Raw genomic sequence first — 18,584 nt, forward strand, 5'->3', positions numbered from 1 at the left:
TATACACATTTAAATGTGACATTTTGTAATATTTAAGCTGTTTTGTATTTGTATTATTTAATTAATTTACTAATTTAATTGAACTAATTTACTTAATTATTTGATACAGTTTATGCTTACCAAGACTTTTATTTAATCAAAAATGCAATAAAAAAAGTGAAAAAATTTTAATAATTTAAAATGACTGTTTTCTATTTAAATATATTTTAGAAGTAATTTATTCCTCTGATGACCATGCTGAATTTTTAGCATCATTACTCCAGTCTTCAGTGTCACATGATCCTTCAGAAATCATTCTAATATGCTGACGATGCTCGAGTTATTATTATCAATGTTGTATTGCTTAATATTTTTGTGGGAACCATAATACATTTTTTTCAGTATTCTTTGATAAATAGATTCAACAGAGCAGCAATTATTTTTTTAAAAAAAGAAATCTTTTTTGGCATTATAAATGTTTTACTGTCACTTGTGACCAAATTAATGCATCCTTGCTGAATAAAGGTATTAATTAATTCCCCCCCTTACTGACACCAACTTTTTAGATGGTGTGTGTGTGTGTGTGTGTGTGTGTGTTTTCTGTGATGGGTAGGTTTAGGGGTAGGGGTAGGGTTAGTGTATGGGGTATAGACTATAGTACAGTTTGTACAGTATAAAAATCATTATGTCTATGGGAAGTCCCCATAAAACATGGAAACCAGTATGTGTGTGGGGGGGCAAACAGTTTCTTGTAACAAAGAAAGCACTACCCGATGAACTCATGATTATTCTGGATGCTTCTTATTCAGAAACAATAACTTCCGACAGGCCACCTTAGTGGCTCCGACCTCCCTGTCCCCGATTCTTTCATGTTAGTTTCCTGTCTTGTGGCGCGCCACTGAACCTTAAACAAGGAGCCTGATCTGGCTCTCTTCCCATTCAGGAATCAAGATAGTGGACGCATAGTCATTTTCTGTTTACTATGCAGATCTCTCTCTCTCTCTCTCTCTCTCTCTCTCTCTCTCTCTCTCTCTCTCTACATCTTTGCATTGCCAACTTCTGGCTGTCTTTTCGGACGGTAATTGTTTCTCATGTGGACGCCTGTAAAAATACATTTACTCACATTTAAAAAAAAATACATTTACTTGGCGATTTATTCACGGTGGAGGAGCGAGTTTTGTAAGTTTTGTCCTACGAACCTGGGAACGCGCTGATCACGTGGTCAGTCGCACGATTGTCTGCTGTAAATAAAATGTCATATGCATGGAATAATATGAATAGATTCAAATGTAATTTAATAATAGGGAATTAATAATGTCCTATTTATAATTTGATTATTTAAATCTCAGGAAGATATTTCACGCTATAGTTTAAATGGTTTTCTGTCTTGCATTTTATTACAAAATGATGGATGTCATTTTAAAAAAATATGGAAATTAGCGGGAATAAGTTTATGCAGCCTCTTATTTACATGAGGTAAACATAAAGCTGCTTGGTTTATATTTTTAATGTATATAATTGTATAGGCTATAATAGCCCACATAGGTTTTTTTTTATTTTTTAAATTGTATTGCATTAATTGCTGCCACAATGACGGCACATTTCAATTTCTTACGTGCTCTTACGTGAAGCGGTGATGAAATATTGTTCTTGTAAATACTTCCCAGAATTTCAGTAATAAAAGTGTACATATTTAAAATGCATGCAAATTATAGTAACGCGCAACAGTTACGGTGCTCCGCATTGGTCAAAAATGATTTAAACAGTGAATTTATTTTAAACTCAGAGATTTAAAAAAAAAAAAAAAAAAACAGTAGGTAATTCGGCGGGGGATTTTACGCGGGTGGTGGAATCACTGACATTGTGGGTTCAGACGGCAATAAAATCACCGACTAGCCCCTGTAAATGTTGAAAATACCTTACGTCCCCATGAGAAACAATCACCGTCAGAATAGGGCTTTTGTTTACTAGTAAAAAGGGGAAGGCTGTCTTTAGGTCTTCCTCCCACACATAACCCCCCTCTCTTTTTGAATCATCCCAAAACCAATGACAAGGTCCAAGCCTCGGAGTCACTATGCCGAGACTCTACCGCCCTCGCCCCCTCCCGCCCCCTCCCCAGCCATCACACATGTTCCACAGCACGTACCTTGTCTCTCCCCGCTCTCAGTTTGGCTCAGGCAGAGCAAACAGCAGTTTGATCAAACAAGACGACAAACGATTCAGAAAGATTTCTAGCTATGACAACAAACACAGTGTCTGTAGGCAATACAAAGCTTGTCTATGTGTGTGCAAACACTTTATTATTGTGATGTTTACTGAAACAGAGGAAATAATATACAGCGATATCCAAATTGTTTTTACAGTTTTGTGAACTGCAGAGCCATGACAGCTAACACAATGACTCTAATGCTTTTCTGAATAGACTATGAAATTCTATCTCTCTATCTCTCTATCTATCTATCTATCTATCTATCTATCTATCTATCTAAACAATCTATGTGTGTATATTGTTGGCCATCTCCTAACAAGACCACATATTGAGATTAGATGGTAAGCAAACAATCAGTTCTCATAATGTGATGCAGGAGAAAAGGGCAGGAATAAAGATCTGATCTGAGGGACAAACCACAAACTAGTGACAGGGTGTTGGGCGCCCAAGGCTCAATGATACACGAGGGCAACGAAGACTATCCCGTCTGGTCCGAGCCAGAAGTCGCAATTTCAATGATGGTTATGGAAGGAATACATACCCCTGTTCACCATCAAAAGCACATACGCGAGTATCAGAACTGGACCTTGAATCAGTGGAAGAAGGTCATCTGGTCCACATCGCGTAGATGCCCATGAACGTGTGTGTTTACCTGGGGAAGTGATGGCACCAGAAAGTGGTGTTCCGTGGTGGATGTGGCCTCTTTCAGCAGGATAATGCACCAGCCACACTGCACACTTTGTTCAGGAATGATTTGAGGAACATGATGGAAAGTTCAAGGTGTTGCTCTGGTCTCCAAATTCCCCAGACAAATTGAGCCTCTGTGGGATGTGGGATGGACCAACAAGTTTGATCCATGGGTGCTCCACCTCACAACCTACAAGACTTGAATGGTCTGCTGCTTTATCTTGGTGCCAGATACCACAGGACACCTTCAGGGGTGTAGAGTCTATGCCTCTGCTGGTCGGCAGTATTTTGGCAGTACATGGTGGACCAACAGCAAATTAGCTGGTCATAATGTTTTGGCTCATCGGTATATACAGTCATTGTCAGAAATTTTGGCACCCTTGGTCAATATGAACACAGAAGCCTGTGAAAATAAATCTGCATTGTTAATCCTTTTGATCTCTTATTCAAAAAGTAAACTGAATTGTAAACTGAAAATTGGGGGAAAACATCTTTATGAAATAAATGTTTTTCTCCAATATACATTGACCACAATTAATGGCACCCTTTTATATTTAATTATTTTTTGCAACCTCCTTTTGCCAAGATAACAGCCCTTAGTCTTCTCCTATAGTGCTTGATGAGTTTGGAGAACACCTGACAAGAGATCAGAGACCATTCCTTCTTACAGAATCATGTTGGTGCTTCTTCTCATCAGTTCACTCCACTGTAGAGTTCAGGTCAGGGAACTGGGATGGCCATGGCAGAAGCTTCAGTTTGTGCTCAGTGACCCATTTTTGTGTTGATTTTGATGTTTGTTTTGGATCACTGTCCTGATGGAAGATCCAACCGTGGCCCATCATCAAGATTTCTAGCAGAGGTGGTCAGGTTTTGATCCCATATTTCTGAACAAGATGTCCAGGACCTCCGGCAGAAAAATAGGCGCACAATTTCAAAGATCTAGCAGTATATTCAACCGTGGGCATGGGGTACATTTATCCTTTTTTCTGCCTTTTTTAGTTTCATAGAACCTGGTCCCGTTTGAAGTTCCAGTATTGTCTGTCTACTCAATATGCTGAGTTTGTTTTTGGATAAGAGCAGAGGATTTCTCAGTTGATTTCTCCAGCTGTGATCCTTGGAGAGTCTTTGGCCACTCAAACTATCCTCCTCACTGTGCATCAAGACAATATAGACAAACGTCCTCTTTCAGGCAGATTTGTAACATCTTTATTTGATTGGAACTTCTTAATTAATGGGATGGTGAAAATGGGAATTTTTTGCTGCACATTAGAACTGTATTCTTTGGTTTTACTCATTGTGATGGATGATTAAGGGAATTTGGCCTTTGTGTTTTCTCATAATTATACTGTGAAACAAGAAGTCATGGCTGGACAATTTCATGTTGGACAATTTCACTTTTCATAATTCACAGTGTACAGTATGTTTACAGTGCAACAGCAAGGAATAGAATATTCTTTGGTTAAAATATTACTATATAACTATATAATATATATTATAATATATTTATATATATTATAAATGATATATATATATATATATATATTAGGGCTGTCAACGTTAAAGGCTACATAACACACACAGTTTCGGCCAATCTCATGTTAATTTTGAGTACCTATAGAGTAGTATAGCATCCTTCATATCTCAGAAGACTCTTTAGTTTTATCAGGTTTATAAAAGACATACAGTTTTACTTACCTGCGGTTCCAACTCATGGCCGGTATCATTACCGCTGTGACTGCTCCATCTTTTTTAAGTTTCAAACGATCTGTAAATCCAGTGTTGAATTGGGCCTTGTTTATAAAACCATAAGCGCCGATCCTGTGGGCTTGAGCAGCCACGGAAAAACACGAGATATTCTCCATTCATTTTAACCAATAAAAACTTGATTGCAACTTTCAGACAGGACTTTATCTTTATTTTGATAGTTCATTTAAGGCGGTTTCTATGGTTATTTTAATGACAAATTTCGAGATCGCATCAATGTAATGCGTGAGCACAAATCTCTCAGCTCCACAGTTCTCTTAACGCTGGGTTCTTTGGAGAACAATATTATCTTTCCCTCACAACCTCACACTTCTTTGGTGACATTGTTGATTTTGTGGTCTAAAAACAAAGATAAATCTTTCTCGAGTAAGTCCTGTGAAGTGCTGCCGATGACTTCTGTAACCCAAATGAAGCACATTGATGGACGTGCTCTTGTTGTTGCTCTGGTTGATGTATGCGCATGCTCTTCCCGTAGAAGTGCCCATACAAGGAGTTCCGCCCTTTATTATGTAATACAGGGCCATACTCGAAAAAAAACTTTCCGAAACTTGTACAAACTCTGAAGGAGTGTATTTGGCACAGAAATACAGGGTTAGTTCACCCAAAAATGAAAATTTCTGTCATTAATTACTCATTAATGACTCATGTCGTTCTAAACCCGTAAGACCTTTGTTCATCTTTGGAACACTTCAAACTTTTGATGAAATCCGACAGCTTTCTGACCTTCCTATAGACAGCAACGTCATAAAGAATTTCAAGGCCCAGAGAGGTAGTAAAGACATTGTTAAAATAGTCCATGTTACTGCAGTGGTTCAACCTTAATGTTATGAAGCAATGAGAATACTTTTTGTGCGCAAAAACAAAACAAAAATTATGAAACACAGTGCAGCACTTCCAGGTTCAACGTCAAAACGCCTCAGAATTGGTCAGCTCTGTTTTGTTTTTGCGCACAAAAAGTATCCTCGTCGCTTCATAACAATAATGTTGAACTACTGTAGTCACATGAACTATTTTAACAATGTCTTTACTACATTTCTGAGCCTTGAAATTGGTTATGACGTTGCTGTCTATAGGGAGGTCAGAAAGCTGTCGGATTTCTTTAAAAAGAGAGAGATTCTCATATTGATTATCCTTAGAACTGAGAGAAGCAGGCCCTCATACTTGGAATATATACATTGTACAACTGCTGCCCAAACAACCTCTATCCTGTCCTGTCACCCTTCAAACAGACCTGGTTGAAAGAGCATGCAAGATAAAAGTAAACAATTAAACTATTGAGGCACTAAAAGGGAACTTTCATAACTTTACATAACTTAGCCTATTTTTTGGCTGCAAGTAATCTAGCAAAAAGCCACATAAGTAACCTTTGAGGCTTAGACAAAATACACAGAGATTCTTTTTTGAATGCCCTTTTTAGAGATATATAGATAAACTTTATTGATCCCTGAGGATAAAATCAGGAGCTTTGAACTCTGTACACTCTTTGTATTCCCAGTGTATGCTTTCCTGGATAGACTCATATCTTCCTGGATTACTCTATTCTGTGCCAAATACTAAACACATTTGAAGTTTAATATTTATTGCCGTCAAAGCCAATAGCCTTGTGGGCAGCACTCCAAATGGCATCTGAAACAGCTTACAGAAGTTCAAATTTGGTCTGCAAATTAGATTGGCTTGATCAGCACACAGATATTATTGATACATGTGTTCTCAAAGCCTAATCCTGGAGAGTGATGGAGGGGGGTGTATAAATTCTCCTGGTACTTGATTAATATGAATTTAAGTTTGGAGTTGATGTGGTGGAGGGATGCTGGAAGAATTGTCCCACGAGTGAGGTAAGTGACTGCTAATAGGCCTATATGTATCCTTGTGATTGACAAGATTAGGTGAACTTTAATTTATAACTTTTTTTTTTTTTTCTTTCAATTTTTGACTTTTTAATATCTGTGAAAATAGTCCCCCTGATTATCTTGGATAGTTGCAAAAGTTGTAAAAGTTTAAGTCGTTTGTTTGACTCTCCACCTTATTGGCTTGAAATTTACAAGGTTACCACTAGCATACAACCTATTATCTATATCTTTATTTAAACACCATATATGTAGACAGGACCTACTTCTTATAAATTTGAAGATCTGCTAAGTGAAAATGAAGAACTGCCTCCCTGGACCCTGGACAAAAGTACCAACTAAAAAGCAGAAAGGGATACATAATTGTGAGTGTTGTTTTATTTCACCTTACCTGGAAGTATTCCAAGTGGAAAATGCAGTTAAAAGATCATTGTAGAAATTACATTGACAGGAAGCCCTGTTTAGTGCACTATTTACTTTTGTAGACTACTTTAAAACGTTTATTATGTGAGCAACAATGAAAGACTAATCCCTTCCAAAACAGGAAGTTGATCTGATAACTATCACGAGACTATATTTAATTTTTATTTTCAAAGTCATGGATTGAAAATAAATAAATAGCTTAGCATTACGGAACCGATGAGTGCTGACAAAACCTTAAAAAGCTTTGGTTGCAATTAATGGGCTATAGACGGAGCTATGGACAAAACGGTGAGGATCCTGTGAGGACTAGATTCTGAGATGCAGATAACCAGTGAGTAAATTAAACGACCTCAGCCTTTTTTCCCACCTGCTTCTACATTTTTTAGCTGTCTCATGGACGACAGGTCCATTCTCCACCTCTTACTGGACATTAATGAGAGCGTTCCATCTTTTCTGCTTAATCGCGGTGTCGCTTTCGTGAAGTGAGGGGGAATTTACATTCATAGAAAGCTTGCCAATAGGGTGATGCAGAGCCTAACTAATCTGAGTACGTGCCTCTTGGGAAGAGACGGTGTCATTGTATTTGATCGCGTGTGCGTCTCACAGAGTGCTTGGAAGCAGCGCGTATGGCTGGATGCGTCTGTGCTCCAGTCTATTCATGTCTTTTGTGCCACTAGTTGAGCTGTCTTTGCGCGATATTTGTCGTTTTTAATCATGTGTTTGAAAAATGCCAAGTTGCTTTGCGAATGTTTCACGGTTCAGGTAAGATCCTTACGCTTAATTCTAAAATTGATTGTTACTGTCTAAACATGTGGGCTTAGCAACAAGTGGAAAATTGTTGTTTTGTCGCGTTAAATTCATATTGAATGCAATGAACAGCAATACGTTTATCCATACTGTTTATCCATACACACGACAAAATATAATCTGCTACAAATCTTTTTTACTTGCATTAGTATTACTTTGAAACTACGAAGGTAAGCATGTAAATGAAAGTGCAGTGAGGATGGTGTAGCAAATCATCACTGGAATTATAATACCGTTCTTTTCGAAATCAAAAATAAGAAAATTAATTCAAAAGCTCTGATTCCCCAATAGTGATCAATGAAATCACATTTTAATTGGAAGACAAAGAAATACAGCCTATTATTCATTAAGGAAGTTAACGGAGATTATTTTAAGCTCGCAGTAGGCTATTTCTTACTTGTAATCAATTTGTGTTGGAATTTCCCATGCATGACCTGGCATCTTTATAAGCATGAGCTTTACATTACAATGAGAGCTGACTCACTCGGTGTAAAATTGCTGCATCATCAAAAGCTTACAATAGACTAGCAAATTCTCTTCTGAAAATGAGTGACTTTGCAGAAAAAAAGCTTAGGTATGTTCACAAATGGCTTCGCAAGAAGAATTATCACAATGCACAAAAAATAAAAAAGTTATTTTATTGTAAGAACCATTGAATTGTACTTTTCTGTTAGCTCTTTTGTGTGCTAAAACATCAATGAATTTCCATAGCCGAAGTCCACTTTAATGAAATATTATTCTTTTAATGATGTAGTGGATTTGTGTTCACACAGTCAATGTATATGATAAAAAAATCTAGCTGATATTCTTAGGTCAAGGTCTTTGCTTTTACCAAGGGTAAAACTTGCCACTTTGACAGTGCTCTCTCTTGCAAGGCAAAAAATAGACTCTAGTTGGCATTCGGTGTTGGCACTTTCCCTGTTACCTTTAACATTGGCTAAGATCCTAACTTCAAATCCTTAGCACTCAGTGTTGTTGGCTGTTCCCTCTGCTGGAGAGTAAGCCATGGGATAGTCTCTTGCCCTCTTCCTGTTGCTATCCCTTAGCCATTCAGTCAGGTGTATATATGATCAAGTGAATGTGTTTGTGCAAGGATATGGAGAGTTAACTCATTCTCCACTGAGTGACTTTGAGATTGATTCTCTTAAAATCATCCTATATTGACTCTGACTGTTTGAATCGAAGGTCAAATAAACAAGTCATAGCTTAATTGTTGTAAGTCAAGAATGATAAACTTCCTTCATTCCTTCTCTTGAAGTGACTATAATTCTCTAGTATATTGATTTCACTCTTTTTGATAATTATCTATATCGATAATTGTCCGTTCAAAACTTTGGGGTCAGTAAGATTTAGAATGCATTAAATTGCTCAAAAGTGACAGTAAAAACTTTTACATTGTAAAGAAAGAAAAAAAGCATATTAAAATGATTGAGGATCATGTGACACTGAAGACTGGAGTAATGATGCTGAAAATGTAGCTTTTCCATCACATGAATAAATTACGTTTTAAAATATATTACGATAAAAAACAGTTATTTTAAATTGTAATGCAATATTATGGTTTTACTATTTTTTTTTTTTGATCAAATAAATACCTTGTTGAACACGAGACTTCTTTCAAAAACACAAAAAAACTTTTATAGTGTGACTAAAACAAATGTGTATATGGGGGCATGCAACAGAATCCTTGCATGGTGGTCTCTAAGTGACCTCATTGTAGCGGGGTCACTATAACTGAATGAGAGATGGAGATGGTGGCTCCCTAAAAGAAATAAAGCACTGTTTACAGAGATAATATTCACATGTTTAGGTGTGGGAGGCCACAGAAGTGGCTACATTTAATTAAATTATGTGACTGAAAAAATCTGGAGACTTGGTCAGACGAAATATAGGCCTAGTTCTAGGAAAAGCTGTTAGGGATTAGCTGATTACATGGTGGACGTGCATTCTGTAGCATCCAGACAGACTCTGTGTGTTTCTGTAGCAGTTCTTGGTTTTTCGATAGGTCATAGTGTCAACAGAACCTCTGTTGCCTCTGTGACAAGACACCATTCTCTGCCAAGATCAGCAGTAAAGTGATTTGTCAAGCTGAGGCCAACAGAGAAACTCACATCCGCTCTTCTTGTCTCAAAGTCTAAAGAAAATTCTGATCATTGACATTCTGCTCTAAATTTTGTCCCAACCTGGAGGGCTTCATGTGCTCAAGATCAGAGCATCTCCAGAGGGTACATCTGCTTTAATCAGAGTCTTATTGCGTCATAGCCTGCTAAAGCTGAAAGAGTGCATTCAAAATGTTCCAGTAATAAACAAATGCTGTTCAATCACATGTCTAGCTATAGGATGAATACTTATTCACTTAGTGCTTATCTGCCCTAAAAGTACACAAGCAATGTCGAACCTCATGGCTTTAGCTCAGCAGAATAAAGAGAGGAAACAATAGGAAAAGATTAGAATTACAATTTGTTGCAACTGCAAATATGTATTTTTATCATTTTTATTTTTGCTTTGACTCAGACGTTAGGTTTCACGCAGTCTGAGACGCATGTGATAGAGGATTAAAAGTTGCAGACTAGACATACACAAACACTCTTTCTGTGTAATCTGTCTCTTTATTCCAGGTAGACAGAAGAATCAAGCATTGTGTGGGTGTTTTCTTTTTCTTAATTAATTTTTATTCTTTTTTTTTTCAGATGCTTAAATCCTGATCTCTTTTCCAGGTCATAATGTTGGTTACTGGTCTCTTGGCTGTCTTAACTTGGGCAAACAAGCCAATAAATATTTTTTACAGTGATTTATTTATTTACAGGGAATAAAAACGGATGGCTATTCACTGCATGCACGTCATTAAAAAATCTTATTATGACTTCTTAAAGGTGTTCATTGTAGAGGACTAAAGAAAAGAGTGGCACTTCATATTAGATCTGGAAGTCTTGGAGTATAAGTCAAATGGAAATGGAGGGCCGTATGAACGAATGCTGGAATCTACAGTTGGGGTGGTTGAGTCCAGTTTTCTGTGTTCATCCATTGCCTAGAAAATGTCTAGTTCAGGAGCCAGATGAGCAGAAGTACTTTATATATGGACAAAAGTATTGGAACACCTGACCATTACACCAAAAGGGACTGTAATGTCATCACATTCTAAATACATTGACATTAATATGGAGATGGTCCCCCTTTGCAGCTATAACAGCTTCCACTCTTCTGGGAAGGCTTTTCACAAGATTTTGGAGTGTTTCTGTGCTCATCTAGTAGCAGTTGTGAGGCACTGATGTTGAATGAGAAGGCCTGACTCATAAACTTTGTTCCAGTTCATCCCAAAGAAGTTCGATAGGGTTGAGGTCATGTTCTTTCACACCAAACTCATTCAATCATGTCTTTATGGACCTTGCTTTGTGCACTGGGGCACAGTCATGCCGGAATAGAAAAGGGCCTTCCCCAGACCGTTCCCAAAAGGTTGGAAGCATAGCATTGTCTAAAATGTCTTGGTATGATGAAGCATTAAGTTTTCCTTCACTGGAAGTAAGGGACGTAGCCAAACTCCTCTTTATCCCTCGTCCACCAATCTTTACAGTTGGCACAATGCAGGCAGGTAACATTCTCCTGGTATCCGCCAAACCCAGACTCACTCATCAGACTGCCAAACAGAGAAGCAAGATTCGTCACTCCACCGAACACGTTTCCACTGCTCCATTGTCCAGTGGCGGCATGCTTTACACCACTTCATCTGATGCTTGGCATTGTACTTGGTGATGTGGAGCTACTCGGCCATGGAAACCCATTCCATGAAGCTCCCGCCACACCATTTTTGTGCTGATATTAATGCCAGTGGAAGTTTGAAACTCTTCAGCTATGGAATCAGCAGAGCATTGGCGATTTTTACACACCATGCACCTCAGCACTCGGTGAACCTGCTTTGTGACTAATGCTGCCTTCACATGCCATAAGGAAATTGATAATTTCCACTTCTGAAGTCATGATTACGAGCTTATTGCATTCAGGTTTTGACATGAGAGGGCGTTCATGTACAATTTTCTACCTAGGAAACTCATATTTACTATAATTGCGAGAGCACGTGAAGGCAGCATAAGTTGCTACTGTTGTTACACGCTTCAGCTTTCCAATAATACAACTGTTTGAACGTGGAATATCTAGCAGGGATGAAATTTCACAAATTGACTTATTGCAAAGGTGGCATCCTATCACAGTACCATGCTTGAATTCACTGAGCTCTCATTTTATTCACAAATGTTTGTAAATGCAGACTGCATGGCTAGGTGCTTGATTTCATACACCTGTGGCAATGGGTCTGATTGAAACACCTCAATTCAATAATTTAGAGGTGTGTTCCTGTAAAATGTAGTGGCGCTCCACCTTGTGGCAAGTCTTGGTATTATGCGCTTATAGCATGTTTGCTTTAGCGTTATTAAGACAAAACCAAGTCAGGTTTATTGCCATTTTTATATCTAGCACAGCAATGGAGCAATATAACCTCCACAGGAGACATTTAACACAGGTGAAGACATTTAACACAGACGCAGTGGACAAATTACACAGGAATATTGGCATGATAGTATTCTTGTTTACGTTTGTGTTTTTCCTCAGTTGTTAGTTGCTTTGATTACAAAAATGTAATGCAGTAAATGTCAGTAAATTACAAACCATAAATAGCACCATATTTACACAGCAATGGAGGTATACAATAAACTAATTGGTGTTATGAATTGTGTATAGCAAGAATGCACACCCATTACGTAATTAAATTTAATTACATATATTTATTTGATAATCTCAAATTGATATTAAATAGAATCTATATGTAATTAAATTTAAACCATATTTAAACTTTAATTAAAGTAAATTAAATCGGTTATACTTTATTTTACAGTGCCATAGTTACGTTGTAATTACTCAAATAAGTACTGAGTACTATTAATTAACTACTTATAACTAATTAATTAACTACTTACTATAGAGTTACAGTTAGGGTTTGGTTTGGTTTAGGGTTAGTTACTTGTAGTTATGCATAATTTACTCTTATTACTATAGTAAGTACATGTAGTAACGTGTAACTACGGCACTGTAAAATAAAGTGTTACCATTAAATCTATTTGTAATTACATTTAAACCATAATTAAACTAAATTAAAAATAAAACCAGTATTTGTTCAATAATTATAATTCAAAGCATTTTTTTGTATTTATTAATCCTTAAATATTGTTACTGTTTTTTTTTTCACAATTAATTACACTTCCTGCCTTTTTGTATTTACATAAAGAACAGAAAACTCTTTATTTTTAAACAAAAGTACAGTATTTGCTGTACACTTTACTCCCATACAGTTTTTCTGAAATGTTGTTGTAACGTGCTAAGGACTACTTCACTGTTTTTGTTCCTTGTCATTTTGCATTATTTGATGTTTGATTTCATCGCTGGTTCCCTCAACGTCATATGTGCACTCCTCAAAAACAACGCTGATTGTTAAAACACTGAAATATATCAATTAAAATGTGTATATATTTAAATGGGATGAAAGATATAGAATGTAGGCGAAAGTTAGCTTTCTTATTGCGCCCAAGAGTATGATCTGTTCCAATTTTAACAAGAAACTATGCTTCTAACCACAGCTCCAGATCTGTATTTCCAACCACATATGTTTGCAAAACTGTTCGTTGGAACTATGGTTTTGGGAAATGCCAAATCATTCAACTGTGTTGGTAACAACGGAACTTGCAACCATATGTGGCTAACGATGCTTTTGGGAAACACACCCCTGGAATATGTTTGTCCCGACTTGACTGCTATAGTCTCTTGCTAGATAGGATAAGTGTAAAAGTGCTGTTTGTTTTTTAATCTCATCTAAAGTTTGAATTAGTTTTGAACTGATCTTCATCTGTTCTGTGTGTATCAGGACTCTTTGCCTTACTGCTGATGGTGCTGGAGTGGACCCGTCCAGGCCTGTCCTCCCCATTACGCCCCATCTGCGACCTGCGTGTCCTCGACCATTACATTAAGGAGGCATGGGATGCAGAAGCTGCTATGGTGAGAGACATGCACATGATGGCTAAAGCTGTGATCTAATAAACACATTTCATTGGAATTCCAAGGTGTTCACATGGGACGCTTTCTTGCGTTCCATCTGTGCAATTTTAATCTTACGCATGCATCAGGCAAACATCTTTGCGGACACAATGTCAAGCTAAGAATTCTCATCGTGTGAATGTTCTTGTTATCGCAGAGAGCTTGTAAGGATGATTGCAGCATTGCAACAAACTTCACTGTTCCTCTGACCAGAGTTGATTTTGATGTCTGGGATGCGATGAATGTAAGTTACATGAAGCTACATGTTCCTATTGTGAAGATTGCAATATAATATAGTCATTTCCAAAATCAGTACCGTAACTTAATAAATAACATGTTTAACACTCTACATTTAGTTTTAATATTCCTTTATGAATCTCTTCTGTATGTCACTTCAGATAGAGGAGCAAGCTCAGGAGGTCCAGTCAGGCTTACACGTGCTGAACGAGGCCATCAGCTCATTACAGGCATTTAATCAGACTGACGTGATACAGTCCCACGTAGATGCCAGTATTAGAAACATTGTCAGCATCAGACAAGTGCTGCGAAGTCTCAGCATACCGGTGAGTTACACAGGCCTCTTGAGTCTCTTCTGCTCTCCAAAGCTGCATTTATTCGATCAAATTGAACACTGATTTGGTCACAGAAATCTTTTGCAACTATTGATCAAATTACTGTGTCCTTGCTGAATAAAAGTCTTAATTTCTTTCCAAACAACAAAACAAAAATGTTACTGACTCCAAACATTTAAATGGTTGTGTACGTTTTGGAATGTGGAAATTACATTGTTTAACGTAACAGTTAAGGTAATACATTCAGAAGTGAATTTGCAATTGGCAGATGCTTTTTTTTTCAAAGCAACATACTGTACAGTGCATTTAAGATGTACATTTGATTCAATATGCATACTTTACATCTACATTTCATCAGTTTGTCTGTGCCCTGGGAATCAAACCCCATGACCTTGGCATTGCTAGCGTCATGCTCTACTACTTAGGCTACGGGAACAGGAAAATGGATGTTATGCTAATCAAGTGCAGTGTACTACAAACTTATGTCAGCTTCAGGAAGAGAGCATGTTCGTCACTCTGATTGTGTCATAGTGTTACAAAAAAACAAGCAGCGACTATGGGACCACACTTTAAAATGTTTGTAAAAATAGGGTCCTATGTACTATTTACATGAAGGAATTTTCCGTATTAATTTTTCACAGGGGTTTTTTGCACATTTTTAATTACTCATTGTATTGTGCTGTGTTTTAGGGTTAAAGGAAATGTCCATAAACTTAACGAAAAAATATCCTTTTGTGTTTTTCTACTGATTTGTGTCTAAAATGTAACACTTACAAAGAATATTTGAGTCAGTGTTATTTAGTTTTTATTTTAATTTTATTAGTTTTATTAATAATTGTAGTTTGTAGTTAAAGTAAAGTTTAATTGTAGTTTCATTTTTAGTCATTTCGTTATGTGCTTTTGTCATTTTATTTGTTTTTGTTTTTTTTTTAAATATTGCGGTTATTTTTATTTTAGTTTTAGTTTTTATTTATTTCCAGTTAATCATATTAGTGCTTCAATTTAAAGAGGACCTATTATGCCCTTTTACAAAGTCCCGATTTAGTTTTTTTGATCTACTAGAATAGGCTAGAAAACACATTATTTTTCACAAATTTGATATTGTTGCAGCACCTCTTTTTCCAGTCTGTCAGTAATGCTCTGTTTAGTTCTGGTCTCAATGAAGCCCCTCCTTCTGAAAAGCTCAGTGTGCTCTGATTGGTCGGCCGGACCAGTGTGTTGTGATTGGTCAACCGCTTTGAGCATGTTTGGGAAATGTCCCGCCCCTTACCATAACCGCAAACTTCAACACACTATTAACTAACTCAATCAGGCCCAGCCCTTTATTTTGCATATGCCTATAATTAATTTTATTTCAATTAACAGAAATGTTTTAATAGTTTTAGCTAACAATAATAACCCTGATTTGAGTTACACTGCATACGCTTATTTACGCTTTAACTAATTTCTCTTTGTCTCTCAGGAATATGTACCTTCAACCAGTGGTGGAGAAGACAAGGAGACACAGAAAGTATCCTCAGTCTCAGAGCTGTTTCAGGTCCACATCAACTTCCTGCGGGGAAAAGTGCGTCTTCTGCTCGCCAATGCACCTGTCTGCCATCAAGGTGTCAGCTGATAGACAATCGGGGCAAGAGTCAAACTAATTGGAGCTCCTCATGTCAGGAGGCAGGATATGGACTATTACAAAGGATATGTCGCTGAAGTTTGAATGACTGGGAGTTGTAGCACTTTGAAAGATTTACAGACAAAGGGAAAAGAAAACATCCCCCAGAATGCTAAGCACCCCCTATGGCTGTCTACTTTCTGTGTGTTGAGCATTTGCAAACCCACCTGCGTCACCCGGCAAAATCATAAAAGAAGGAATCATAAAACTGCAAGAAATCACTCCTCTTTCCCCATATGACTGATAGCACTTGCCCAGCTCGACTGGGAAGGTTTATCCGAGACTTTTTAAAAGTGTTTTGTATTGCTTATGAAATTGTCATTATTTATATAGATTATATATTTCCTAGAGCTGGAATCACTGGCTGTTGCAAGTTCTTCTCTGAAGCTATTCAAGTGAAGACCTCTCTTCCTCCATTCACCGTGGCCTCAAGCACCTCCAAACGTTGAACTGTTGATAGAGAAAACTATTTATCAATATTAATTATGCACTGTAGGTTTTATATTCATTTCATTGTAAGTTATGTGTAAATGAATGTGTGTGACTTTTGAGAATGCTGCAGGGATGTTTTAAGTGTCAGGGGAGGAAGGTTGTAATGCTGAATTCTTACGGGTCAGTTGGGGTGAACAGGAAGGACTAGATTGCTGCTTGTGTCGGGGGAATTGGAAGCTTTCGTGAGAGCTGATGAGGCTCTGTGTTCGCTCATGTCTGAATTACGCCGATGAGCGCGTTCTTGTACAGATAACGCCGGTGCCAGGAAAAATATTGATTAGTGAATGACGAACATCCTGGCTTACTTCCACTTCACGCTCAACGCGGCATACTTTCCTTTGGGAAATGATTGTAAGGTTGACATTTTGTTTCTCTTTTTCTGTATAACTTGTTTGTGTGTTTTCATAAATAGCCTGTTTTTTACATCTCTCAGTCAGTCACTGTCTGGGTGCAACAAAGTATGTTTGTAGATGTTTTTTCCTGTTATTTTGCTGTTGCGTGGTTCTTTCATCACAATGTTATTTGGTATTCAAATACAAAGTATTATTCTTAGCTAAAAAATAGAAAATAAAAAAAAATAGAACTGTAAAAACAAGGAAAGAGGAAGTTTTTCTGTTTGTCTTATGAAGCATCTCTGCTGAGAATGTTCCAATACACTGCTCACCATTCTGTAAATACATGAGATTCCAAGGTGAATTTTCAAACAATCTGATGTGAAAGCAAGTACTTTTTTTTATATAGCTATGATAGAGTGAATTATATAGGCATACATTATGCCTAAGCCATAACTGGATTATAAGGATTGCATTTTTGTCATGTTGTTTCCTCTGAAGAAATTTAGTCAAACCACTAAATATGTTTGAACACCAGTTTGTGTCATTCCTTTTGCATTGCCACCAAAATTTCTGCTCTTTTAAATTCTGGTCAAGAATGGCTAGACAAACACTTTGATCCAGTTTACTATCTAGTCTATTACTGATCAGCCAACAGCTGTCAGGCATCCTTGTATTCAATTCAATTCACAATTATTTGTATAGCACTTTTCGCAATACATATCATTTCAAAGCAGCTTTATAGAAAAATGCATCTCAAGGCATGGGCATCTCAAGCAAAAGATAATCATGTACATATCATCTGATATAACTGGAGTACAAGATTATGAGGTGCATTATGTGAATGCTTGGCTAAAGAGATGCGTCTTTAATTTAGATTTAATATGGGAGAGTGTGTCTGAGCCTCAAACATTATCAGGAAGGCTATTCCAGAGTTTAGGAGCCAAATGCAAAAACACGGTCCCTCCTTCAGTGGACTTAGATATCGTAGGTACTACCAAGAGTCCAGAGTTTTGTGACCTTAAAGAGCGTGAAGGATTGCAGGGCAATAGAAGGTTAATACACAGGAGCTGAACCATTTAGGGCCTTATAGGTCAGTAGCAATACTTACGGTATGGAACTTAATAGGTAACCAGTGTAAAGATGATAAAATTGGGGTTATATCATATTTTCTTGACATGGTAAGAACCTGACCTGGTTTATTGAGGATGCAGGACAACAACCTAGTAATGCATTACAGTTATCCAGTCTAGAGGTCAAGAATGCATGAACTTTTCTTAATCGGAAACAGATAACATGTTTCGTAGCTTAATGATCTTTCTGAGGTGGAAGAAGGTTGAAATTGTATTCTTAAGATTCTGTGTACAGGTTATTGGTCCAATAAGTAATACCTCAGTCTTATCCAAATTTAATAGGAGAAAATTTGTATTGTTCATCCGTCAACTTGGACAATTTAGAGATTTCATGTGGTCATGATGAAATATATAGTGGAGTATCATCATCATTACAGTGGAAACTAATTCCATGTTTTCTTATAATGTTACCAAGAGGCAGCATGTATATTGCAAATGGCAGAGGGCCTAAAACAGACCCTTGCGGCACTCCATAATTTATTGATGTTAACTTGGATAATTCTGTTTAAATAAAATAGAAACAGTCAGAGAGGTACGATCTAAATGACCCTAATGCCTGTCCCTGAATACCAGTGTAATTTTGTAATCGATCTAAGAG

At 37.2% G+C, this 18,584-nt stretch overlaps 2 protein-coding genes across 3 annotated transcripts in view; one reads left to right on the forward strand and one right to left on the reverse strand.

Annotated features, from left to right (window-relative positions):
- LOC127515234 (up-regulator of cell proliferation-like) overlaps positions 1-18,584 on the reverse strand; it is a 64,370-nt gene that overhangs the window by 23,344 nt on the left and 22,442 nt on the right. The gene's annotated exons all lie outside the window — the stretch shown is intronic.
- epoa (erythropoietin a) lies at positions 7,076-17,390 on the forward strand. 2 transcript variants are annotated; one of them, XM_051898690.1, is made up of 5 exons: positions 7,076-7,240; positions 13,625-13,755; positions 13,952-14,038; positions 14,193-14,357; positions 15,829-17,390. In XM_051898690.1, the coding sequence occupies exons 1-5, from the start codon at positions 7,228-7,230 to the stop codon at positions 15,979-15,981; spliced, it is 549 nt and encodes a 182-aa protein (XP_051754650.1). In that variant the 5' UTR covers positions 7,076-7,227; the 3' UTR covers positions 15,982-17,390. The 2 variants fall into 2 exon arrangements, with proteins under 2 accessions (XP_051754650.1, XP_051754649.1); XM_051898689.1 differs by lacking the exon at positions 7,076-7,240 and adding an exon at positions 7,316-7,671.

The sequence above is a fragment of the Ctenopharyngodon idella genome, chromosome 7 (assembly GCF_019924925.1).
Source record: "Ctenopharyngodon idella isolate HZGC_01 chromosome 7, HZGC01, whole genome shotgun sequence".
Classification (NCBI taxonomy): Eukaryota; Metazoa; Chordata; class Actinopteri; order Cypriniformes; family Xenocyprididae; genus Ctenopharyngodon; species Ctenopharyngodon idella.

Excerpts from the sequence above, each read along its gene's own strand:
- epoa (XM_051898689.1), top strand. Across the intron at positions 13,756-13,951 it reads GGGATGCAGAAGCTGCTATG|AGAGCTTGTAAGGATGATTG; the intron begins GTGAGAGACATG and ends TTGTTATCGCAG. Across the intron at positions 14,358-15,828 it reads TGCGAAGTCTCAGCATACCG|GAATATGTACCTTCAACCAG; the intron begins GTGAGTTACACA and ends TTTGTCTCTCAG.